Source organism: Fusarium odoratissimum (assembly GCF_000260195.1).
Source record: "Fusarium odoratissimum NRRL 54006 unplaced genomic scaffold supercont1.8, whole genome shotgun sequence".
Classification (NCBI taxonomy): domain Eukaryota; kingdom Fungi; phylum Ascomycota; class Sordariomycetes; order Hypocreales; family Nectriaceae; genus Fusarium; species Fusarium odoratissimum.
In genome coordinates, this window is record NW_022158694.1 from 1,100,615 (window position 1) to 1,125,310 (window position 24,696).

The 24,696-nt window shown below is 49.2% G+C and overlaps 9 protein-coding genes across 10 annotated transcripts; 5 read left to right on the forward strand and 4 right to left on the reverse strand.

The window, feature by feature from the left end:
* The first annotated feature begins 147 nt into the window (after positions 1 to 147).
* FOIG_06179 (uncharacterized protein) lies at positions 148 to 1,735 on the forward strand. The gene has a single exon (XM_031205175.1). The coding sequence runs from the start codon at positions 603 to 605 to the stop codon at positions 1,587 to 1,589; it is 987 nt and encodes a 328-aa protein (XP_031065424.1). The 5' UTR covers positions 148 to 602; the 3' UTR covers positions 1,590 to 1,735.
* A 357-nt stretch (positions 1,736 to 2,092) lies between these two features.
* On the reverse strand, positions 2,093 to 3,829 carry FOIG_06180 (uncharacterized protein). Its single transcript, XM_031205176.1, has one exon. The coding sequence runs from the start codon at positions 3,686 to 3,688 to the stop codon at positions 2,258 to 2,260; it is 1,431 nt and encodes a 476-aa protein (XP_031065425.1). The 5' UTR covers positions 3,689 to 3,829; the 3' UTR covers positions 2,093 to 2,257.
* Positions 3,830 to 4,336: 507 nt separating this feature from the next.
* On the forward strand, positions 4,337 to 5,651 carry FOIG_06181 (uncharacterized protein; the record flags this gene model as incomplete). Its single annotated transcript, XM_031205177.1, has 1 exon — positions 4,337 to 5,651. The coding sequence occupies exon 1, from the start codon at positions 4,581 to 4,583 to the stop codon at positions 5,649 to 5,651; it is 1,071 nt and encodes a 356-aa protein (XP_031065426.1). The 5' UTR covers positions 4,337 to 4,580.
* A 268-nt stretch (positions 5,652 to 5,919) lies between these two features.
* On the forward strand, positions 5,920 to 8,634 carry FOIG_06182 (uncharacterized protein). The gene is made up of 2 exons (XM_031205178.1): positions 5,920 to 6,380; positions 6,446 to 8,634. The coding sequence occupies exon 2, from the start codon at positions 7,360 to 7,362 to the stop codon at positions 8,404 to 8,406; it is 1,047 nt and encodes a 348-aa protein (XP_031065427.1). The 5' UTR covers positions 5,920 to 6,380; positions 6,446 to 7,359; the 3' UTR covers positions 8,407 to 8,634.
* Positions 6,992 to 10,560, reverse strand: FOIG_06183 (cell division cycle 20-like protein 1, cofactor-APC complex). 2 transcript variants are annotated; one of them, XM_031205180.1, is made up of 3 exons: positions 9,927 to 10,560; positions 8,569 to 9,851; positions 7,237 to 8,515 (listed from the first exon to the last, which is right to left on the reverse strand). In XM_031205180.1, the coding sequence occupies exons 1-2, from the start codon at positions 10,358 to 10,360 to the stop codon at positions 9,080 to 9,082; spliced, it is 1,206 nt and encodes a 401-aa protein (XP_031065429.1). In that variant the 5' UTR covers positions 10,361 to 10,560; the 3' UTR covers positions 7,237 to 8,515; positions 8,569 to 9,079. The 2 variants fall into 2 exon arrangements, with proteins under 2 accessions (XP_031065428.1, XP_031065429.1); XM_031205179.1 differs by having other exon boundaries at positions 6,992 to 9,851.
* Positions 10,561 to 10,588: 28 nt separating this feature from the next.
* Positions 10,589 to 12,015, forward strand: FOIG_06184 (ubiquitin-conjugating enzyme E2). Its single transcript, XM_031205181.1, has 3 exons — positions 10,589 to 10,997; positions 11,080 to 11,285; positions 11,341 to 12,015. The coding sequence occupies exons 1-3, from the start codon at positions 10,845 to 10,847 to the stop codon at positions 11,402 to 11,404; spliced, it is 423 nt and encodes a 140-aa protein (XP_031065430.1). The 5' UTR covers positions 10,589 to 10,844; the 3' UTR covers positions 11,405 to 12,015.
* On the reverse strand, positions 11,471 to 15,175 carry FOIG_06185 (uncharacterized protein). Its single transcript, XM_031205182.1, has one exon. It carries the CDS (start codon positions 14,661 to 14,663, stop codon positions 12,105 to 12,107), a length of 2,559 nt encoding a protein of 852 aa, XP_031065431.1. The 5' UTR covers positions 14,664 to 15,175; the 3' UTR covers positions 11,471 to 12,104.
* Positions 15,176 to 20,387: 5,212 nt separating this feature from the next.
* Positions 20,388 to 22,725, reverse strand: FOIG_06186 (uncharacterized protein). The gene is made up of 4 exons (XM_031205183.1): positions 22,005 to 22,725; positions 21,791 to 21,956; positions 21,294 to 21,736; positions 20,388 to 21,240 (listed from the first exon to the last, which is right to left on the reverse strand). Exons 1-4 carry the CDS (start codon positions 22,363 to 22,365, stop codon positions 20,534 to 20,536), a joined length of 1,677 nt encoding a protein of 558 aa, XP_031065432.1. The 5' UTR covers positions 22,366 to 22,725; the 3' UTR covers positions 20,388 to 20,533.
* Positions 22,603 to 24,398, forward strand: FOIG_06187 (uncharacterized protein; the record flags this gene model as incomplete). Its single annotated transcript, XM_031205184.1, has 3 exons — positions 22,603 to 22,864; positions 23,208 to 23,255; positions 24,253 to 24,398. The coding sequence occupies 3 exons, from the start codon at positions 22,603 to 22,605 to the stop codon at positions 24,396 to 24,398; spliced, it is 456 nt and encodes a 151-aa protein (XP_031065433.1).
* Positions 24,399 to 24,696: the final 298 nt, after the last annotated feature.

The window sequence follows — 24,696 nt, forward strand, 5'->3', positions numbered from 1 at the left end:
CCTCTGATGAGACGTCGTCATATTGGGCTCGGGATATTACTGACCGAATATTCGAGATGATGAGACACGATTATGTCCATCCGGAGATGCAGTAATCGAGTTCTATGTGCGGTGGTTTCTCTTCTTTGTTCTGTCAACCTCCCAAATGCCAGACCTGAAACTGTTTAACTGGGAGCTAGTAATGAAAACGTCCAGCGTTACCGATACCGGCCGAGCGCCGATGGCATGGTCCGGCATTGAGGATCCACTTCTGCTCCGGATTGTTTGCCCACCTACCGTTTCAATACCGGAGAAATATCCTATTCGTGTAAACACGTTTCAAACCCTTGGAACCACCATCTTGTTCAATGTTGTCGACGGCAATTAATCATCACCGCATCAGGGGTACAGTGTTCGATAATCAGGACGACTGAGCACGACATCTCGCGATGGCTTCATATATAAGAACCTCGCTGTGGCCACCAACTCACCACTTTTGTCCTTCATCCTTCATCCTTCACTCCTCTTTTCCAACTGTTTTTCAATCGTTACTGTCTGGACTGGTTCCGACTTCCACTCTTTCTTTTACACAATTTCTTGATATATACACTTAAATCGTCAACATGAAGTTCCTCGGTCTTCTCAACCTCGCTGCTCTGGTCAGCGCCGTCCCTACTCCTACCTTCCAGGAGGCCGGAAAGACTCTTGGCAAGCGAGCTGCCATCACCGATGCTGCCGACATTGGTTACGCTACGCAGAACGGCGGTACTACCGGTGGTGCTGGTGGTGCTACCGTGACTGTCTCTTCTCTTGCCGAGTTCAGCAAGGCTGCTGAGTCGGAGGGCAAGCAGGTCATCTACGTCAAGGGCCAGATCTCTGGAAATAATAAGATCCGCGTCAAGTCTGACAAGACCATCGTCGGTGCCACTGGTGCTTCTCTTGACAACATTGGTCTTTACATCAACAAGCAGAAGAACGTCATCGTTCGCAACCTCAAGATCAAGAACGTTGTTGCTGCCAACGGTGATGCCATCGGTATCCAGAAGTCCACCAACGTCTGGGTCGACCACTGTGAGCTGTCCTCCGACTTGTCCAAGGACAAGGACTTCTTCGACGGTCTCCTCGATGTCACCCACGCCTCTGACTTCGTCACCGTGTCCAACACCCACCTCCACGACCACCACAAGGCCTCTCTCGTCGGCCACTCCGACAACAACGGTTCCGAGGACAAGGGTACTCTCCACGTTACCTACGCCAACAACCACTGGTCCAGCATTGGATCTCGCGCTCCCTCTGTCCGTTTCGGTTTCGTCCACGTCTTCAACAACTACTACGAGGATATCAGCGTGACCGGTGTCAACTCCCGCATGGGTGCCCAGGTTCTTGTTGAGTCTACTACCTTCGCCAGCGCTAAGAAGGCCCTCACCTCCAAGGACTCCAAGGAGACCGGTTCCATCTCTGTCAACGATGTCAACCTGGGCGGTTCCACCAACGATGCTCCCAAGGGCTCCATCTCCAAGTCCAACATCCCCTACAAGTACTCTCTTGTCGGCTCCTCCAAGGTCAAGTCAGCTGTTGTTGGTGTTGCTGGTGCCACTCTCAAGCTGTAAGCGGTGATGCCCCTTGTCTGGGCTTCTTCGCCAGCGGCATCGTTGGTGAAATCAAGAGCTTCGTTTACGATGTATATAATTTTTTGAAGGAACATAAATAATCAATAGATTACTTATCACATCTTACCGTCTAAATTCAATTTGTGTTGTGTCTCCTAAATCGTAGTCCGAGAGATCATTATACGTAAATAGTCATAAGAAACGATGTGCGAACAAGAGCATCACTATTAGATTCCACTGAAGAGGGTTCCCTATACCCAAATTTGAAACTAGTTTCGCACTAAGTGAAGGAAGCTTTTTGTATGAGGCCTAGCACATTTTAAGGTTGTACTTGGGGCCATCCCACGGTTCTCTAGTCACAAGGTGTTTTCCTGATAGAAATCACTTGCATACTGATAGTTTTTCTTTAGCCTTAATAACATACGGTTATCGGATTGTGAGAATAGGAGTTTCTATAGAAGCCAAGAATACTTCGGACTTCTCCCAAAACCCGATATACTCGGGATCTGTACAGCAACTAGGATTATACGCGGGTTCAAGGTCCACTTACTCCTCAAGTGCTTCAGGTAATAGTCCACCAAGGGGTTCAGTTCGGTCCTGATTGTCAGATTTCTAATGAGCTTATTCTTTCTAAACCTCGGCTGGCAAGATCATGATTCCCCTGACCGTCAACATGTGTCATGCTGAGCCCCTGAAGCCTCGTTCGCAACCCATTCCAGAACTCCTTCGCGCCGCAAGTCTCGGGGAACTCTCGATAACAGCTCACGCACGCCAGTTGCGGTCAAATCTTGGCAAGCCTTGACTACCTCCTTTATCTTTCTCCCAAGATCATGTTCTCCGGGTCCAAGCATTAGATTCAACTCAACATCTGCTACCCCCGCTGCGAGCCAAAGTATCATTAGTTTTAAACCTGGATCACCTCCGAAGGCGCCACAACCCCAGAGCCCAGTGAAAATGGAGTTGCCTTGGTAAGAAGAAAAGCCATTTGCCGCCTTGTCAATTTCGCGATCAATGTTCTCAGGAGACAAGTCGGGTAATCCATTGTTCTCTGAGTGGTCAAGCATGTCCATCTCCAAAGCGTCCATGAAGACAAGACGTCCTCCCCTCCATGATTCCTTCCAACCTACGAAGTCTTCTGATGGCGGCGTACGACGTATGGTCCATTCAATATTACGTCTTTGACCTTTCATATCAACCATCGCTCTCGCCCCAGAAACAGTGATGACTGTGTCGACTGCGAGTTGAGGCGCAACCAGGACTACGGGATAAGCTTCAGGGGCAATGCCGACAAAAATTTCTTCCTGTGTGGCGGATTGACCAAACCCGATGACCTTGTTGGATGATACAACAGCTGCTCCTCCTTCATCTTGAACCTCTGGATTGTGTGTATCTGATGTGTGAGCATCCAGGAAGTTCACGTGCAGTTTTGCTAACTTGGTACCCTCTAATGAAACTGGCTCTCCTAGATGAAGTTCGTATGAGACAGAACCGTGAGCCCCATTGGGTGTAACTTGATGGTCTTCCAGAAGAGCGCTTGCTTCAGGTGTACTCCCAAAGTATGTAAACAAAGCTTCCAAGTACATCTGTACTGCGGTAGGATGCCGTTGCTCGGATGAGAACCATATGCCCAGATCCTGATAACCTTCGCCATCCCTTTGAGGTGTAAATGAGCAGAGGAATTGATGCACCACAAGACAAGCAACTTGACCTCGACTTAGATGAAGTGGATGTCCCGGCTGAAGAAGCTCAAGCTTTCCGTCAGGAAAGTAGGTAGGCAACGCGAGCGCAATATCGCGAATCTTTGGCCATATTGTATCAAGTATATCAGCTTCGCCTCGTTGTTCAAGAAACCTTTTCAGAAAGCCATAGTCACTATCCTGACATGTCTCTGCATTGGCGGCAATCGTTTGTAACCGATCAATCAGCTGCGCGATACTTGACACAGGCGTACAGAGAAGGTGTATCAATAGCGGCCAAAATGGTATTTTGCCATTCTCATCTTCTTCGACTTCCGCATCGTCGGGAAGGTCACTGAAGCGGTCGAGTATACGGCACGATGCAGAGTTGGGAAGATGAAAGAACTGCGGGCGAGATGACATTATGATGGTTTGCGGTAGAAGTTAGAGCTTATACGGCCACGGCATTGTTGGGCTCGCTGATTTCGGTGGAAATGCTGATGGTCGTGCTATAACTAATATTATTTGTAGAGCTACCTTGAATGACGATGAGTCTTCGCCGACAAACGACCCCTCATCTCATCAACTTTCAGCTGAATCGAGGTCTCCACCGAGACGGAATTAGATCACCAGCAAAAGGCATTTCCGGACATAAAGTCATGTTCATTAACAAGAAACCTTTTCTTACCCGATGACATTATCTTGGCCTAGGTACTACTGGAAGCTTGTCGAATCTCATGGGTATAAATATGCGACCAGAAAGAATGTCGTCGCTTCCTGGAGGTTGCCAGTCAGCTCTGAGGAATATTGAATGCCCGAACAACAAGATCAAAGACCCGTCATTTCTGATTATAGGTAATTCATCTGGGAGCACATATCTTGATAGAAGATAAATTCTAGCAAGTGCATTTCTTTCCCCTTCTCTCACTTTTTCATTGGCCTCCTTTATTTCTCGTTCATTCTGGCTAAAATAGCATCGATATATCGACACTCGAGACCCAATGTTCTTATCAAGTCGTGGTCATCTCTCTTTTTCAGTTACGACTTCGACACTTCCAAAACTTATTCCATAAGGTACCTTACCTAGCGGTTCAGTGTGCCAGGCACCTACCTTACATGTTTTTCTCAACTGATCTTCAGGGGAGGAAGGTGCAGTTTCCACACTCACCAACGATGGATGATGCAAAGCAGGTAGGAGGTATCTTCGAATGACAAGATGGAAGACCCAGTGTCTTCCAAGATCCGTAAGATTATTTCTGCCGTTTGAAAGGAGGAAAAAGCCCCGAGAAACAAGCCAACTTGAATTCTGTCCATCATGGCAGAAGCACAGCAGGCGGCGTCGAGCCTACAAACTCTGGCTTCAGAAACTTCACACGAAATCCAACTGCGGTACGAAATTTCCGCTTCGACCTTCAAGATCCTTCGCGAGATTAAAAGCAAGCCAGATGCCCGTGACATCTTGAGGAATGCATGCTCTGCCACCGAGTTCAAGTCGTTCCCAATGAAAAAAGAGGAGACGGCCTTCTTCAGAGCAATCAACGACAACACCGGCATCCCCTATCAAGTTAAGGAATTCATCTCCCAGCCGTGGCACAAAGTATATCTCTTGGTTCAGATTGATCTGCTCAAGACTGGTTGGCCCAACAAGCTATCGGGGCCTTCACGGAAAGAGCTCACGAAAGAACTCGCCCGCATGTACAAACTCCTCGACCGTGTGCTGAGGTGCCTAGTCGACATACTTGGAGAACGAGGCGATGGGAAGGGAGTCTACATTGCTCTTGAAGTGCTGAGGTGTGTCAAGGCTGGAGTTTGGGAGGGAAGCGACAGTCAACTCCTCCAAATTGAGGGCATCGGCCAAGCGAAAAAGGACAAGCTCGTCAAGGCCAACATCAAGAACATAAAGCAATTATCTGCAGTTGAGTTCTACAACATTGAACGCATTCTTAGTCGAAACCCACCTTTCGGCCAGACTATCCTTCATAAAGTTGCCGGATTTCCTCGTCTCACACTCGACTTTGAGATTATCGGCCCTTACACCCCCGCCTCGACTGCCAACTCGAAGTCGTCTGCTCCGCACGAAGACAACCGGTCTGCAACAGGCACGGAGAAGCCCAGTCAACCTCTCTGGATTGCTCGAGCTGTCCTCGGATTCAACAATGAGAAGCTATCTCACTGGAAGGGCCGCACACCCTGGCTCACATTACTTGTCCAAGGGGATGACGGACGACTTGTTTGGTTCTGGCGAGGAAGTGCTAACAGGCTGGTTGACAAGAAAGAGATCATAATCGGTTTGGGCGCAAAGCAAAACGAAAAACTGCAGGTTTCATTTGCATGCGAGGAGATTGTTGGGACTTTGATCGAGAAGGATATTCGAGTGTCAGTGTGAGGTATCTGCTGAGGGGAGGGTTATGTTCGTCACGTGTGCGAGATGCGAGTAAGGATGTTGCTGAAGATAGCATATTAACAGCTCCCTCTAACATTTCCGATTGATATTTATCAATACTAATGGTTCACATCTGAAGCCATGTTCCCTATGGCACCCTCTCGTCAAGCCAACTCCTCCATCATTGCAAGGCCATCGTATCACCACTCCTTCGGTAGCATTAGCGCGACGAGGCATAATCCTTATTCATAGTGCAAGGATACGAAATTCGAGGATCATCAACACCACTTCCCAATGAGACACTGTTCAATAAGAGGAGCCGTGAATTGGTTAGCATATTCTTGGTGCCACCAGCGCCACCTCCACCGCTCAATGCTCAAAACATCTGGACCCTGTGGAACATTTTAGCTGCAGAATTAAAGACCCTGTACCCTGGAACAAGCTCCAAGCTTTGCGGCAATTTTCGCATAAGTCGCCTGTCGCTTATTGAGGCCTTCACCAAGTGATATCCAACAGAGAGGGAATGGATCAGCCTTAGACGTTGAGTTCGTCCCTTTCTGCCTAGGGTGAACTCTGTCGGTGATCTAAATTCGGGACAGCAGCAGATTCGATGAATGTCACTGGTGATATAGGATGGGACGGGATATTAATTGCTCTAGTGCAAGCGGCCGACAAGAGATGAGTCTTATAGGGCAGAGCATTAGTGCGTCAACGGCGCAATATCGTTGGACGGTAAATTTGGAACCCCCGGCCTTGCAGGGCAAACAAGAGAGTAGCCTAATCTTAACTTTGTTCAGCGGCAGTTTCACCGTCAGCCTTTTTCCATATGTTTGGTCGACTCAACCTACAACTCATCAACTGCATGCAACCAGCCTTGCAGTAACAGCGTTACACTGCATCCCAACTATGCAAGTTGTGTAATGGGCCAAATGCGAGGTACGAGACTAGACCTGGGTCCATGGCCTTGTGACCGATCTTCGTGAAAAAGATCATCTGCCAACTTCCCTCCTCGTCTGCTCATCTCTTAGACCAGGGCAGGCTATCTAGGATCGATGCAGGGATCCCAAGCAGCTGAACCCCAGTCCCCACCAACTTATAGAGAGCAACACTGCTAAATTATTTGGTTCATGGACGGTGCGTGATGATCGGGCAGAATTTTGAGGATAGTCTTATTCGGAATGTGGTTGGGCCGGTCTGACACTCGCACTCATGCCCTATTTTGGTATATCACGTTAACTGTATATGGGAACTCGTCCCAATGGAGATCTTCAACTCAGAGGCATGGAAGCTTGGTATTAGTCACTGACGATAGACAGGTTACAGAGAAGTCAGAGCTGCCTATAGTTCGGCAAGGTACTGTGGCGACCTGCTGCAATTTGTATTGGTGGATGGTCGTGCCTCTAGCACAGACGGATGTGGTACCCGCACGAAGCCATCGTCAAGATGGAGCTTCCACCTTTGACCCTGGAGATATTTGGTGGCGTACATTTGATGCATTAGCATATTAACATACCCAGCTAGTTGATTCTAACTGGCCTGTGACTCGACGGTTGGCTTTCAGCCGTTCCAGTAGGTAGCAGCCTGTTAATACCAGTGCTCTTATAAAAAGAGAAAACGTCCTGTTCAGCTTGACCTGTCTTCTTCGCCCGCCAGAGTTCTCCCAACCCAATCGTTTTCGGTGGACTTAGCCCTCTTATACAGTCTTTCAAACATGCTGCGATCAACTCTTCTCCTCGCCCTCGCGGGCTTGACCTTCGCGGCTGATAGCGTCCACTTCAGCAACTCCAAATCAGCACAGCCAAAGGGTCTCCCCCTTCTCTCTGGCTTCACTCCTCGTCCTCAGACCCTCAGCATGGCTGGTTCTTGCCCCGCTGGCAAGACATCATGCGATAACGGCTGCATGGATACAGGCGCTCAGTGCTGTAACAAGGGAACAGGAGCCTACTGTGATGATGGCTATCATTGTCAAGCTGAAGGCTGCTGTGAGGATGGAAAGTTATGCTCTGGCCCCCCAACTGGTTGCACACCGGGCAAGGAGCTCTGCGGAGCGTATTGTGTCACTAAGGGCGAGTGTGTCAACGGCGGAAGTGGTGGCTCTTCTGGTGGTTCCTCCGGTGGTTCTTCTGGGGGCTCATGCTTGAGCTTTCAGGAGACCTGTGGTGATGGTTGCATGCCCAAGGGCATGGTTTGCTGTGATACTGGCTATTGTCTCCGTGGCCAGACCTGCGGCTCCGATGGAACTTGCAAATATGGTTCCGGCTCTGGTGGCAGTTCAGGAGGCTCATCCGGCGGCTCCTCTGGTGGTAGCTGCGCGACTTACCAAGAGAAGTGTGGTGATGGCTGCATGCCCAAGGGCATGGTCTGTTGTGATACCGGATATTGTCTCTCTGGACAAATCTGTAGCAGCGACGGTACTTGCAGCTATCGCTCAAGCGGAGGTAGCAGTGGTGGTGGCTCAAGTGGCGGCTCAGACGACGACGGTGACAAGTCCAGCTTCACTCGAGAGTCCCCAACACTTACCTTCGACTCTCCCTCATTCACGGCCCCTTCGATCGAGCCTGTCCCCACGATCGACGACAACAAGTTCTCTACATTCTCTTCTTCTGCGGAACCTACCGGCCTCAGGTCTGGTGGCGACGATAATGGAGACAGCGGCAGTAGCAGCAGCAGCAGCAACAATGGAGGAAGCAACAGTGGCTCTGTCTTGGTGCCTAGCTTCTTCATGGGCCTCGTTGCCATGGTTCCTCTTTTCCTTTAAGTTGTGCCTCGAGTAACTCGATGAATTCGTCAAGATTTTACGGTTACCTTAGCGACATGGACAAGCTGAACAAGCATTATGGCCTTGAGTCTTTGAAGCAATGCAGGAGCTGGAAATAATGAATGATGTTGGCATGGGCTTGGAAATATTCTTGGTACATACCTTAGTTTCGAATCAATATACCCCTGAATCAATCAATGAGCCATGCTCCGGCCTCGTAATACTCACCTTAATTACTTCACTGCTCCTCGAACAACAGACGCAACCCGGAACTCCCAGAGACAACAAAAAGTGCCAATTTACCGGCAGGACATACATAGTAAAAGTCAAAATAGTTCGATTCTTTGTCTCCCTACTTCAACAGCAGGCTATTTATATGCTTGAAGAAGTGGGTAGACTGGTGAGCCGTGATTTTCCCTCCTTTTGCCATGCGCTTAAATTGTGAATAAAGAAAATTTGATGTTACATGATGACGTTTCTCTCCGTTATCCCCCAGCTCTGTGAGCAAGGCCGTCTCGGATCCTCCAGAGATCCCTATAATACATCCGCTGAACGCCGATAGTCATGGTAGTGTGGAATGTTCATGTGGTGGTTGAGTGATGAGCTGATATAAGGGTGATTTCATCTCGTCCCGTCCGTAATATGCCATAAGCTGCTAGTTCGTATTTTATCCCTATCGCTTGGCAGCCTGGTTGAAGCTCTCGATCACTGTCTCCTTGACACCGGGCTTCGCCTGGCCATCAACCTCTGAGGGTGTATCAGTCTCGGTCTCCGAGCCTTCCTTGGGCTCGACAAGAGACTTGGCCATAGTTTGTGCCTGGGCCTGGCCAACCTTGCCGAAAACACTCAGACCAGTAGCGATCATGCCGCTGATATCTCCAACATTGCCGGGAACAACGACAGCTGTGCTTTCGCGAGCCAACTTGCCGAAGGCATCAACGTACTTCTCAGCAACCCTCAAGCTGACGGCAGCCTGGGCACCAGCATCACCCTTCAGGATACTCTCAGAGACAGCATCGATGCCTTGAGCAGTGGCAGTAGCCTTAAGACGGATGGCTTCGGCTTCACCATCGGCTTCGTTGATTCGCTCGGCGCGCAAAGCCTCGGAAGCAAGAATGACACTCTGCTTCTTACCCTCAGCGATGTTGATGGCACTTTGTCGCTGACCTTCCGACTCAAGAATCTCAGCACGCTTGGAACGCTCGGCAGTGACCTGCCGGTGCATGGCCTCGACGACGGCGCCAGGAGCATGGATATCTCGAATCTCGTAACGTAAGCAGGTCACTCCCCAGGCCTCGGCGGCATCGTTGATAGCAGCGGTGATGTTGGTGTTGAGGGCAGCACGCTCCTTGAGGACGTGGTCGAGAGTCAATTGACCGATCTCGGATCGCATGGTCGTTTGGGCAAGCTGAGAGATGGCATATTCGGCATCTTCAACTCCATAGCTATTGAAATACAAGTTTTCAGTCAGTCACATGTCCATCCTGAACTCAATTGCCCTTCAGAGTTGGAAAACTTACCTTGCTTTATACGCATCAAAGACGCGGGTGAACAAAACACCGTCAAGCTCTAGAGTAACGTTGTCCGCAGTGATGGCGCTTTGGCTGGGTATCTCAATGGCAACTTCCTTGAGGCTTTTGACGTATGCGATTCGATCGATAAAAGGCACGAGGATAGCCAGACCGGGGTCAAGAATACGGTTGAACTTTCCCATGCGCTCAACGATCCAAGCCGTCTGCTGAGGCACAAACCGGACCACCGTATTGGCCGGCAGTCGGGGCTTCGAGAAGTATGAAGGCAAGACGGGAGATCCGAAGCCGGAGGGGAGTAGAGCATGGTTGGTGGTGCTGAACGACCGGTGCGCGGCGATAGATCGAGCTGTGATGGCGGTGGCAGCTGTAATGAGACGCGATTGCGGCGCCCTGAGGGCTGTCCGCGTAAGGGACATGGCCATGATATAGAGAGTTCGAGTCTGTTGAAAGTCACGATTCCAGAATGACGTCCTCTCCTCCGGGCCAGTGGGAAAAACACTCTGTCTGTGGTCGGGTGAGCTCAGAGCTTCCTTTGGATATTCCGACGTTTGCCCGCTAGACCAGGCAAGCTTGATGTGACGCGGGTGGCTAGTGACAAGCTATTTGCCTCGGCTTTCTGTGGCTGTGCCTCAAATATTGAAAGAGGTATTGGCGGGGAACTCTTGCTTGCTCTTATCGAGACAATTCACCGCCTTCCTTTCTGTTTGTTTGCCCCGCGACTGTGACTGGATCCAGCCAAACCAAACCAGAGTCACCCAATATCAACCGCCACTACACCAACGTCATCTATCGCGAACCTCGTTTCTTACTCATCCACGATTTTTGAGAACCGATACCGAAAATCCCACAGTATTCGACCGACAATAATCGCTACCCAACCAAGTTCTCTTTGAGTAATCGAACACAATGTCTGCCAAGGTTCCTCGCAACTTTCGCCTACTGGAGGAGCTCGAGAAGGGAGAGAAGGGTCTCGGCGCTGAGGCATGCAGTTACGGTCTGGAGGATCCTGAGGATCTTCTCATGAGCAAATGGAACGGCACAATTCTTGGACCTCCTCATGTACGTGCCCCGCTCTAGCATATGGAAGCAATCGAAATTACTATAGATTCGCGAAGATCATCGCTAACCTATCCTGGTTCAGTCCGTCCACGAGAACCGTATCTACAGTGTCAAGATGCACTGCGGTCCCGAGTACCCTGACAAGCCTCCTTCGATCCAGTTCATCAGCCAGGTCAACTTGCCCTGTGTCAACCCCAACAACGGCATCGTCGACCCCAACCAACTGCCCTGTCTCGCCCAGTGGAAGCGTGAGAACACTATGGAGACTGTGCTCATAGAGTTGCGACGGTATGCCAGCGTCATATTAAATCAAGAAAAGCGACATTATATTAACATCCTGCAGATACATGGCCTCGTCCCAGAACAAGAAGATCGCCCAGCCTCCTGAGGGCTCTACCTACTTCTAAGTCACGAACACCTCTACACGCCGTTATGTCAAGATAAAAACCATACGATAAACCAATGAATCGAACTTGAAGATCAACAAAGTCTTTTAAGATGGAGTAAGAAAGAAGCCAACAGGCCATACTCCGCTGTTGTTCGAGAATATATGCGATTATAACGATCGCGAACTACAATATGATATACAAAGCTGCAGAATGCCTCTCCCTTCCCTTCCGTCTTCATCACATTACAGTCCCAGTATCCTCCAATTCCTATTGGCTTTTCGTCACGTTCGTCAGAGAACAAAATTGCTACTCGCTCTTGCGCCTGTCCTCAAGACCAATCCCAGACCCGATGACTCAAAGCAAAGTCGATTTTCGTAGAGATGGTATAAGGCTAGACATTTCGAGATATCCTTAAGAGAGTTGGGCATAGTCGTTTAGGGAAATTTCTCCGTTCCACTTTCATGACAAAGGGGCCTTAGATATCCCCAGTACGCCGCTTTAGCTGAAGTACTCCAGGAAAGATAAAGAGTAGATCGCAGGTAATCATCGCCGACAAAGGAAAATGTTTGATGTGCGTGATCATCAAAGTGACCGAGGTATCCAAGAAATAAAATACTCCAATCCCCAGAATGCTGTTTTAAAATATGTATAAATGAAAAGTGAACGTTGGTGGAACGTATCGTAAATCGCAGTCGATATGTGTGATATGGTATGATGTCTAGTCCTCAAACCCCCATTTCGCAGGGGGTCCAACAGCACTCAGACGAGCCATCTTCTTGTTGACTCGAGGGGCCACAGTAGAAAGAGCATCAGGGGAGATGGGGCTGTCGGGTCGGGGAACACCAACCTCGAGATTCTCGCTATGAGGCTGAGGGCTTCGTTGACGCGATCGGCTCGTTCGACGCTTGACAACTGACTGACGCTCCTTTCGCTCGCTGTGGCGACGCTGCTGGGTGTACATGACAACCTCAGGGACAACATCAGGGACAACCTCTGAACCCTCAGATTCGTCTTCGAATTCGTAATCGTAAAAGTCGCTGAGATCAGGACTGGGCTCAGCATCCTCGATAGAGTGCTCTGCAGCAAGACCCTTGTCGATATAGAGAAGAATACGCTCGCGCTGATGGTGATCATTGTTATGAGGTTTAGGCTCATGAACCTTTTTATTAGAGTGATGAGTAGAAGTGGTGGCTTCAGATTTGCCAGACCAATTTTGGTGGCTCAAGTCGATAACCGTGGTGCCATCAGCAGCAACTGTGGTCTTATCTTTGAAGGTAGGAGGAGCAGGGAAATCCAAGTCGAGGTCGAAGGTCTCTTCGGTGATGGTGGCCTCGGAGGGCTTCGACTGGTGGCCCTTATGGTTGGCCTTCTCGTTTCGGCTGTTCTCTTCCATCTCAGAAAGGATAGAACCGCGCATGATCTGTCGCTTGTGGCGGAGGGCGGCCAGAAGCATCTCCTCCTGGCGAGTAACAGCCATGAAGCGGTTATGGCTTCCCTTGCCATCGATAGAAGAGTGGGCAGAGCGAATGTAGAAGTCGACGGAGCTTGGACTCAGGGGGGGCGTGGGCGCATCAGCGTTGGTAGAGATAGATTCATGGGGAACGTATCTCATCGCAGGAAGGAAGTCGAGCTCTGGTTCAGGATCGTTCTCAGAATCCACTTCCTTATCTTGCTCGGAATCAGTAGAATCTGGACGTCTCTGGTCGGGATACAAGGCGACAACCTTGGCTTCTTGAGAGTTGAAGCTTGGCTTGCTTTGCCATGTATTCGATGTGTTTGCTGATGAGCTGGATAAGCTTTGTGATGGTGATTGTCCGGCGGTGCCCTCCTGAATCGTGTTTGTCGAGCTCCCGGAAAGGGAGCTGGTCCGCGGAGTCACGACAGGATTTCGATGGTGGCCGTTGGGGATGGTCAGATAATTGTTGGAGTTCGATGTTCGCTTGCTCGATCTGCTGAGTCGCTTTGAGCTGTTATCGGCACTTGAGCTAGTTCGTGCGGTGCTTGGGCGGAAGTCGATAGAAGATCCAGCTTCCGACGTCGCATACTCTGGAATCGATGCAGGGCCCTTTGAAGATGACTCAATGTAAACATCATCTTCGGAGTCCGAAGAGAGTGATAGAACACTCTTTTCCTGAAGATCAGACTCTTGGAAACTCCTACTGGTGCGCTTCGAAGCCTTAGACGTCCTCGTGTGTCTACTAGAAACACTAGCAGCGCAGTCTGTAGGTGAAGATTGACCAGGTTTGCTGGCCAGGATAGCTTGGGGCGTTTGAGGTAAATTGCGTTTAGCGTATTGTGAAATGATTTGCTCGTCATGAGCCGGTGGTATGGGTCGATGCTCATGCTTGCTTTGATGAGAAACAGTGGGTTTGAGTTGAAGCAAATCTTTGGATTTAGACTTCTTCACGGTCTTTTCTACCGGATCCGGCGCATCCAACTCATCGTCAGCGATTGAGCGGAAAGACATTTGCTCGTAATGCTCGTAGAGGTTAGGTAGCCCATTTAGGTGGTTGTGCTGTCTGCGATTGTTGCTCTCGCCTGTCTTTGGCCGACTGGCTTCTTCCGAGTTCATTGACCTCAGACTCTCCTTCGTAGGCCGTCTTGAAAGCTTGCCTCGTAGAGATGGCGTGCTTGTTGGCGACAGGATAGATGGTGATCGAACAACTTGGCCCAGCATCGGACCCTCCCACTGATGCTCGGTCTTCTTGCCTCGAGATCGCCCCATCAAGTGAGACAAATCCAGTTTTGCAGGCTTCTTTTTCCTTAGCTTCGCCTCCGCAATGGAGTTCTCCATATCCAGCATTCTTTCCGCTTTTGACGGTAGTCCTTTCGCCATAGCTGAAGCTGACGTCTGTTGGGATATGGCGAGGGGTTGCTTAGTCTTGTCATACCAAGAATGAAGTGTCGAAGAAGACTGTCGTTTCCGGAGAATGCTAGTCATGTCAGACATATCCTCGTCATACTCATCGGTAGGCGCTCCATTGACTCTGAATTGCCGCGGCACGATCTCGGACTCATCTCCCCATTCCCGCATTCCACGATCATGTCTCACAGGAGAACCACGGCTATGGCCATGGCTCGGCTGCGCCTGAGATGTCTCAGGAGCGCCAGGTGCCGCCAGGTTGACCTTTGAGCTGGAGAAATTGTCCCATTGCTGAGGAGCGTCGATGTTGAGAGCTGACGATCCGAGAATCTTTTGAGCTTTGCTCATAGGCGGTGCGGTGACGGTCACCTTTGGAGGCTGCTTCTTGCGGCCTGGGAATGCAAACTTGCCCATGATTCCGGCGACGTCTCTCGGTTATGTCCTGTCTTCCGTCGCCAGATTGAATATTATCCCCCGGTGGGGATTCTCTCGTCAACGCAAGGTCAACTGTCTTTCGCCCAACATGTGGGAGAAGAGCGGTGTCGTTGGAGAGTTAACTGGGAGTTTGATAATTTGCTGCCAGGGAGGCGGTTCGTGGGTTCTAAATATTATCGCGGTAGATGGCAATCCCGGAATACATTCGTCGTCGATCGCAACCGATTTGCCGATGGGACGCCTGCTAGATAATATTAAGAAGTCGCCTCGTCTTTTGGTGTTTTCCAGACTAGTCTTATTGGCGTGCCATATCGAGCCAGGGATTCGTTATGGTATATTCGATCTGCCGTGCGATATCAATCTCGCTTTGCTGCGTATCTTCCCCTCACAGAGTTCCCGCTAAATGGAACGAACGACCCTTAACGATATTGAATAACAGTATAGGAGGGGGAAAGAGTTGGAGGGGATCAGAGGAATAAGAAGACGTCGAGATGAATAGGGACGGTGAATGTCCAGGTGGGTTCAGCAGACTTGGATCTGGCTTGACATGGGTATTATGGGGGTGTAAGAGTTGAAGAGGCGTGCGCTAAGAGGGGGAGGGTGTGAGATGATGATCAAGAAGAGCCTGAAGAGTGAAGACTTTCTCTGTCTTTAATTCAATCCCCGGTCGCAATCTGCTTAGACCCCCGCCCGAGCGAGCGATCACAACCTGGAAAGACTCTCCACCAGCACGCGAGAGGGCAAATGAGAGAGATCTAACCGACCTGATTGAGCCTCCACTGTCCGTCTTGTCCGTCTTGTCAGGTGGAAGAAAGAGCATGAACTGAGGAGTGCGTCGACAACAGGGGTTGACTTGGCACGAGAGAATCGTAATAATAGTATCACAAGAAGATCAGAGCAAAAGAGAAAGAATGGCTTGTTAGGTATTACCGTAGCCCATAACTACAGCTTCTGGTGGCGCGAATACGTACAAACAAAATGCAAATCACCCTCAAATGTGTACTCCTTCTCCGTCCAATTCACCCATTCAGAGAGGTCCAGTGTCAGCTAAAGCATAAACACCACCTGCAAATAGTGGCCAGCTAGAGCCAAACCCGGCCAAGACCCCCGCCATCATTTGCTCAATACAAAGTCAAAAAGTCAAAAGAGAGTCATGGCTTTTCCCCCAAAGGCTCACGGGATTGGGTAGGTCTTCCCAAAGAATGACTAGCGGTGTTGCATGGAGCTGAGGTCAGTCGCTGGAGACTCGATTTACGAATAGCAATTTGCCTCCGACTCCCCTATAGCGCGGCACGTATAAGGGACCTTGTTATTATCATCATCTGTGCCTTGCAGAGAAGCCTTCCATTGCTGTTCGATCTTTCCGATCCCCTTAACCACCCCGTCCAATCAAGTTCCCCAGTGAAGGCCTGAATTGGTTATTTGCACCCACAGAGTGGCACAGAGTGGTAGCCTTGGCTACAATTGCCGCCGGCAATTCATTCTGCCGTTTTCATCTGTAATTCAACTCGACTCAACCAACTCATCTCATCTTTCCCTTCTGCATTCAAACAGAAAATGGACAAGGATTTACCGTTTGGACTGCTAGATTGTGCCGAATGGTGGTGACGGTGGTGAGCCAAACGCTCCCCTCCCTTTCATGTCCAGGGGTCCCCCCGTGAGAGAACACAAGCTCCAGAGACGGCGTGAGGCCAGCGCGGGTCCATCGGGCACGCTATGAAAGACCGTGCTAAGTTAGCCATGCCCTGGCTTCTGGGAAGAATGGGAGAAAAAAAGAAATGGACCCTTGCAGTAGAGGATCTGCTCCCCGCTGCTCCCCCTACACTGAACAAGCAGGGCGCTGAAGACTGTTGAGGCCGCTGAAGATGTCTTAAAGTCCGCTGTAATAACCAGGGCTCGTGTTGTTCTATTGGACGAACAAGTCCTGCTTCATTCAGCTACTGCAGCGCATTGTCTGAGCGCAGGCCGTCCAACGGTCAAGGTTCATCAGTTATTGAAGCTTGAGCTGTGATGAAGTGGCGGTGCAGTGCGGAAGGGAAGCAAGAAAGAGAAGGGGAAAAAATCCAGGAACAAGAAGCAAGAAGCCAGAAGCAGAAGAAGAACTGATCCCATACCAAGACTGGTTAATCAGGGGATCTAACCAATCCAATCGTGGCTGTCCAACTTTGCTTCTTCTCAGATCCGGTGACGATCTCCTTCCTCTTGTCGTTCATCACCCCTTGTTTAACATTAGATCCTTGCAGAAATTCTCATCAACTAGAAAAGGAAGCCTGCGAGAAAAGGCGAATTAACTTTCTGCAGGTACAATTGAGTTCAAAAGCTTGATTCACATGTTAACTCCAAGCCGAAGACCATCCCATGAGGTGAGTTTTTTTTTTTGCTTGTGAGCTCCGAGCTCCCCCTGTGCCTTGTGTTCTACCTGAAGCGTTCGGTTGGTGGTGGGAGCGGAAGCGATGGAAGAGATGGCATGCATATGACTAACTATGACTATCCGTACCTATGACGGATCACAGGGAGGGATGTGATTGAATTCACTAGCGAGGTCCGTGGCACTGACTGGTGGATATTTGCTTGACGAGATGCTTGCGTGCTCTTGTTATGGAGGCCTTGGCCCAGCTATCACGAGGTCCCCCAGATCTTCCTCTTAGGAGTGATCAACGTAGCTGTCAATCTCGGCTGGGCTGTAAGGATATTATGATTGAGTAATTGTCAATCCACACGTTCGGGTTCCAGCTCACCACCAGGTGTTGTCCATCTTCAAATCTTGTGATATTGAATGTTATCAGATGATTCAGGCCGTGCACATTTGACGGTTTGGTTTCACGAATGTTCCAAACGCATTCCACATAGAGCAAATAGCTACCATTTTATCTTGCTAGCTGTTCTAGTTCTTGGTTCATGCTTCCACATGTTTGCCTTCAGTTCGGCTCCCGAAATACAAAGACACATCAGTGCGCCGTGCTTCACATAGTGCGGCACGGGAATGTCATCCGGAGCCTCACAACCTCCCCTTTTCACGTTTACGATAGAACATCTCTATGGAGTTTTTTTTTGTTTATATCATCCCTTCCAAATCTCCATAGCAATATATTTCAACTGTAGATCTCTTTACACGATACTACCTCATCTAGGTCCATGCTTCTCGGTTCCGCATCAGCGGAGATGGCGGTTACAGTCTACTAATGAAAATCCTCGTCTTGTTCAGCTCAAAGTTGAGCATCATTAATCGTCAGCAATTAATTCTACGTGGCCTAGCTTGGCTGAGCCAAGGGATTTTCTCAATCCTTGGTGTCAATCAGCCGAATCTCGTCGGGTAACGCACCTACACCTCTATCCAATGTAACGAAAACAGTGGACAAACCTCAAAGAAGAAGAGCAAGACTCCATTGTCTATCAGAGACTGGAATCTTGGCCGGTTTATTGCCTGCTAGAAACACAACCAACACCAGCGCTAAATTAACGACGGAGGTTTTCCCTTCAGAGGCGGATAGCTCACAGACCAGTAGCTTCTCCCTTTTTTCTTCTCTGCCACTGAAAGCTAAGCTATCGTGAGATTCTTCTTCGTATCCCAAGCTTTTTTTGCCCCTGGGCTTACAGCACAACATGACTCGTTTTTCTGACTTCTCACAGCATTGCCGGCGTCATACCGGAAATTTCCCTAGCGGTGGAGGCGGTCTTGTCCATCGTGATTTATCACAATGCAATGAGCTTCATCATTCATTTGATGACCAAACGTAATCATCAGCCTCCCAGCACAGCACAGTTATCAATTAGCCTGTCGCCTGTCATGATGCTGGACAAGTGATGCTCTTCCTTCGTTCTTTTCGCTAGGCCTGATGTGGTGAACAACAGTTCGTCCACCGAAATGCCACTTTCAGCCACCCCATGCTGTAAACCCGCAGCTAGCGACTCATGCAGGCCAAGACTATTGACTGAGCAATCAAAAGCCGAGGCATACTATTCTGTCTTGATGTTGATTATCGTTCGATTCTGTATATTGCCAATAAATCATTAAATGAGGTGTGATACGAACGCATTCACAATTCTTCGGCGTCCGTTTGTTCTACATTCAACCTCTGACGTCTATTCCCATCCTCATCATCAAGCGATATCCCATATCGGGCCCTACCGTTCCGAAAAGACCGGCCCCTGAAACGCGGGAGCAGCAAGGACCTTGTTTCCTTCGGCCAACTCCTACTGTTAACAAACGGTCTCCCCGAATAAATAAGCAGATCGTCTGGTTATTTTTCTTATTCTGGTGGGTTTCAGGTTATAACTTTCGCCTTTTTGCCTCTTCTCTCACAGCCTTGTCCTTGTGAACCAGAAATCGATATATCACATGAAACACCATCCCGGTGTTTGATAGCTCCAGTGTTTTCCTATTTTTGCTTCTTAGGCTATCTGTGCTTCGAACGAATAATTGGAGCTGCGAGATTCCTTGATTAATTACTGCCCCGTCTTTGCATTGAGCCTACTGCTGCTGAAGGATCTGTGATATTCGGATATATGGGATCCCGAGATAAATGGAGCTGGTTGAGGTTGCATCAAACAAAGCTGACAACTTGATGGAGTCATATAAATTGCTTTTTTGTTTCTCTGCTGCGTCAATTGCAACGTCTCTCCACATGTTAGAGCCAACTGTTCATGGTGTTTGTGAGATATCAAATGCTGTCAAATGCCGAATTATCTATCCGTTCGTTGAATCCGTTTACAGTCTGCACTTCGCCGTTACACGGCCAATGGGACACTTGCATGCATTCACCTTTCTTATTCCATGAAGTCCGGTATGTAGTATTGGCACATTGTTTGGTTTCGTTTATGCGTCAACCAGTTTTCGTCCCATGTTTGCTTTTTTGCAATGGGTCGATTCGATCTTCGCTTGCCTTCTCGCAAAGCCAACCAGTTCCGGAAGGGCATCCTTATGTTTCTGATAGCGATACCCCCAACCCTCAAAGAAAGTCTGTGACAACAAATGATAGGATATGATACAGTGAAGAATCGATGTGGTCAGTTGTGTAGTCTGTAGAAGTCAGCAGCATGTTGGAAGTTCAGAGACCTCGCTGAGGTGCAGGGTAGGCAGAAAGGTCATGGTAATCTCTCGCATACATCCAAAACGGTTTTGCCGGTGCACTCATTTCCATTACTCTTGATTTCGATATATCAAATGTTGTGGGCGCTTTTGGATTATGGTTTACTGCTCTTGTACGAATGTCTTGATGCTAGAAGGCTCTTCTGGTTCAATACCTTGGTGGATTCTGTTTTGGTGGTTGCCATGATTTCTGCAAGTCAGACCACCAATAAATACCTTCTTCCAATATGTACATGATTAAGAAGACTGATTCTATGAGAACAAACAGTTCACGAAGTTACCCCGACTATAAATGCAGAAAGCAGAAGAAGTTTCCGAGTTTGTCAAGTCACTGTAACCACTGTCCTGATATCGATTTGAGCAGCTTGGTAGATAACCACACTATATTGACAACCGGCCAAAAAGAGACCTGGGAGAATTTCTCTCGAGTACACTAATTATTGAGGCCAAATTGTTCTTGTTGGAATAGTTCGGGTATCTTGCCTATGGCCAGGTGCGGCTCTTGTCAAAGCTTCAATTGTATAGACACTGGCACTCGAACTAGGGCCGACAACTTGAATACTAGAAAGATGTCGTACAGATAGAAGCCTGAGGGCTGGAGCACATTGTTCGAGGATAGAGCGAGCTTAAATACGAAATCACATCACCGACTGAAGGACGGAATATAACTTAAATGAACATGTATTTGGAGTATTACTGCCAGCTATATCCTGGATGACTATCACGACATCTGCGCAGTCCCGAGCTTTATCGTTCCCGATTACCACATACGCTCCCAGCACCTCTTCCAGAAAGGCATAGCAGCAAGCTCACGCTTATAGTTCTCCTCAATACCACCCTCCTCCCAGTGCTTGCACTCCTCGTCAACCTCTTTCTTGCCACTGACAAGATCGGCTGTCTCAGGGTTGACAAACTTGGTCTTCTTGAGGACCTTCCAGGCAACAAACAGAATAGCAGCATAAGCGTGGCAGAAGTAGCTGGTGACGAAACCCTGAGTGTTCCAAGGCTCGAACTTGTCGAAACCGATAAAGAGGAGGGCAGTGACACCGAGGAAGAGACCGACGTAGGCAGCCCAGGGGTTGAAAGGAGCGATGTAGTGCAGGGTAGACTTGTCCATGCCCTGAGCGTTGCGAGCGCGGAACCAACCGATGAAGACAACGATCATCATGGTGTAGGTGGCGATAAGACCGGTGGTGGTGAGGTCGACGAACCAGAAGAAGACGGTAACGGAGGACTCGCCAGCGACGAGGAAGGTGATGCAGCTGATGACGCTAACAGTGAGGACACAGTACATGGGAACACCAGCCTTGTTACACTTCATGAGGAAAGCAGGGGCCTGACCATCGCGAGCAAGACCGTAGAGGGTTCGAGAAGAAGAGTAGAGGTAGGCGTTTCCACAAGAGAGACCGGAAGTGAGGATGAGGAAGTTGATCAAGCTGGGGAGACCGTGGATACCAAGGTTCTCAACTGCAAGTTTGTTAGTATCGTGTTTGTCTGTTTGAAGAGAAAATGTGACTTACTGCCAATGACCCAGGGGGAAGCGGCAGCACCAGCGGCGCTGTTCTCAATAGCACCGAGCAGACGCTTGTCATCAGAAGAGCAGATGATACCAACAGCCAATACACCAAGAACGTAGAAACCAACAAGTCGGTAGAAGATGAGCTTGGCGACTCGGGGAATAGTTCGTCGAGGGTTGGCGATCTCACCGGAGGACAGAGAGATCATATCGGGACCAGCAATGGTGAAACCAGCGTAGAGAACAACCTTCCACCAGCCACAGAATTTACCAAGATCTCCCTCAGCGTGGTAGGGCTGCATAGCCTTGCCGCCCTTCCAGTATCGGAATCCATATGCGTCGCCCTTAGGGTTGCCACCGCACATGGTGATGAGAGTGATGAAGAGGAGACCGAAGAGGAGGATAACCTTGAGAGAAGCCATGATGAATTCAGCCTCACCATAGTACCTGAGAAAGCATGTTAGGAATGTCCTTATTTGAAGCTTAGTGATTTGCACTTACTTAACAGCAACAACGTTGAGCAGGACGCAAACGACCATGGCCATCGCAACCCAAGCTGCAGGATTGATGTCAGGAACCCAATATTGCATCAGTGTTGCTACAGCACTGTATTCGACACAAACAAGCATAAGACCGGCGTAGAAATAAGTCCATCCCATAGCAAATCCTATTCCATATTAGCTGAAATTCTGTACTAATCGTATGCGAATCGTACCAAGTGCAGGGTCGACGAAACGGGCAGCAAGCTCAAAGATGGAACCACGGATAGGAAGATACGAGCACATCTCGGCAACACACAAGTTGCAAGGCCAGACGAAGAAGACACCCCAGATCAAGTAACCGAGAACGACAGACAGAGGACCAGCAGAGGAGAGAACACCACCGATACCAACGAAGAGACCGGTACCGATGGAGCCACCGATAGCCATGAGCTGAACATGTCGAGGGGAGAGACCTCGTACGGTCCGGCCATATTCTCTATCGACGGAGTTGTGATCGATCAAGACACCGGGTGAAGTGTCTGAAACGTTGGGAGCCTCGACGGCTTTTGACTCGGGGTCTTCTTGATAACCCATGGTGAAGGGTAGTTTAACAAAGACGAGATCAGTCTTGAATACTCAATCTCTTAGAAGAGTAGGACTCCTAGTGGAATGGAGATGAGGTTATGGGAGCAATGTCGTGGAGACACAAGCCTGGATATAAGAACAACTAGGGAGGGGGAAGATCGCCCTTTAAGAATCAAGTTGACTGTAACCATGATCAAGATTATGGATCATGACAACCGGCCCGGTTTTCTGTAAGAGGAGCTCATCATGTCGATTAACATGACAAGGAGGCAGAGCTATGGCATTCCTAATACCAGAAAGCTCAAGTTCCCCGATGTTGGACATACGGAGGTGAGAAGGTATGCAGCGCTAGGCAAAGCTCTCCACCGCGGTAACGGATATGCTTTTAGGTACAGGGGCATGATAAGCAATGCATTCAACGGCGTGTCAAGCACTGCTGATCATCTTAACCAGCAGAGAGGTGAGATCGAGTTCACCTCAACCGGGCCGGTTGTATCGTCTCAAAATGGTAAGTACGGGCGACAGAGTGCCATTATGTGGGGGAATAGCAGAGGAGCCATGACTCGGCCTTTTCAAGCGATTGTGTAGTGTAGGATTTCCGTGTAAGTGATGGCTTGAGGGAGGATTACGGTGGTGTTTGGGGGAGCGCTAGAGGTGCTGCCAAGACAGGCGAGACCAGGTTTAGCGAGAATTGGGGACCGATCCTTGTCTCTTTGGTATGGGGACTGCGGGCAACGGTTATCAGAGTGGTTGTGGATGAGAGGAGGGAGATAGGCAGTTTCACGGCGTGGCCAAGACGGGACAAGAAGGGGGGATCCACCGCGGTTGAAGCTTGGTTGATAGACTGACAGTGATGACTTATGAGTTGATCATACGAAAGAGAGTGTTCTTTGCAATGTGTAAGTTGAAGAGAAAGTCGCTCAATACTAACTAGTCCTCCCTGATAAGCCATGATCATCAAACACAATCGGACTATCCGTACAGTGGCATTGGGCTCCTCTTCTCCCATTACAGAGCCCTTCCCTCGAGCTTAGCTCAGTCCCAACGGCTATACCGAGTACCGTTACCCCGAGATCATCAGAACATCTCCAACAGCCCAGCTCCAGCGCGCTCCGAAGCAAACACGCAAACACTCCAACACACGCGGCTCCGATGCAAGGTTCTTACCCCAGACAAGTTCAAGGTCAAGTCCATCTCGTACGTAATGAAATACAGCGGCTTTCGTACCGCATTTGCTCAGCATCGTGTGGGGAAAGTTCAGGTGCGGTACTCGGTACCGAAAAGGCGGTTACTTGCAGAACAAAGCAAAACTACCGCGCTAGAGAAAGTCTCTTCTGCAGTGGCACGAGGTCAAAGGGAACGAGAGGAGAAATGCGGGGGAAGTTGGTAGAAAAATTGCACGCGGTTTTTTCTGCTTGGGTTAACTTAACTTAGGTTAATTTTAAGCATGGGTTTAAGCGTGTATGATCCCAGTCTGGTCGGACTATGGCCGATTTCATTGCGAGTCATTATTACGTGAGTGATATTGTGCCCAATTGATGAGTTCCTTTTCAAGTACAAACGAGAGAGGAGAATTGGAGAAAAGGAAAAGCTTGTCGATTGTAGCTTAGAGGGATATTCCGACCTGACCTGACTTGCTGTCCGTCCTCTGATACAAACCCTGTAAGAAGATGGGTCTCTTGAGTCTGTCTTCTTATCAGTAACACCCCTGACCACGCCTAATTTGGTTGGAGAATGACAACTCTGGCAGAGATAAGAGAATGGAGAATGCGGAATTGTTCTGTATGCAGTCTAGAGTGAGTCTAATACCAGACCCCAATTCAACCTCTGTATTTCTCCAAATCTGCAGCACATTATTTCTGCGAATGCCTTCACTCAACTCCTACCTAGCTACAGCATTTCCCCAGATCTATCCATCTGTCAAGATCTCTGCTCCCCCGCAAGCTCCAGCAAACAAGGTGAAATCTCTCCAGATAAAAATCTGGAGAATCCTGAGTCCCGGGCTCGCGGGGCCCCACGAATATCGAGTCAGCGAAACGTAATGAAAACAAACTTGGGCACTCAATATCAAGTGGCATCACCGACGTGCCATCTTTTTCTCTCAACGGACCAGCGGACAGCAATGAAACTGTGGGCACGGAACCACCCGGCCCCTCTTGTATCATTCTCATCTTCGACTTTACGATTGTCTCCGTTTTCAGTACAAAGAGGCTGAAAAAAAGTCTGTTGCTCTCCCGGTTCCTAGCATCGGTACAACATCCCGGTTATTTACGTCCTCACGAACTACTGTAAGCCCAGCGCCACAATACAAGTATAGAACCTTTTCTCATCCTCGTGAAT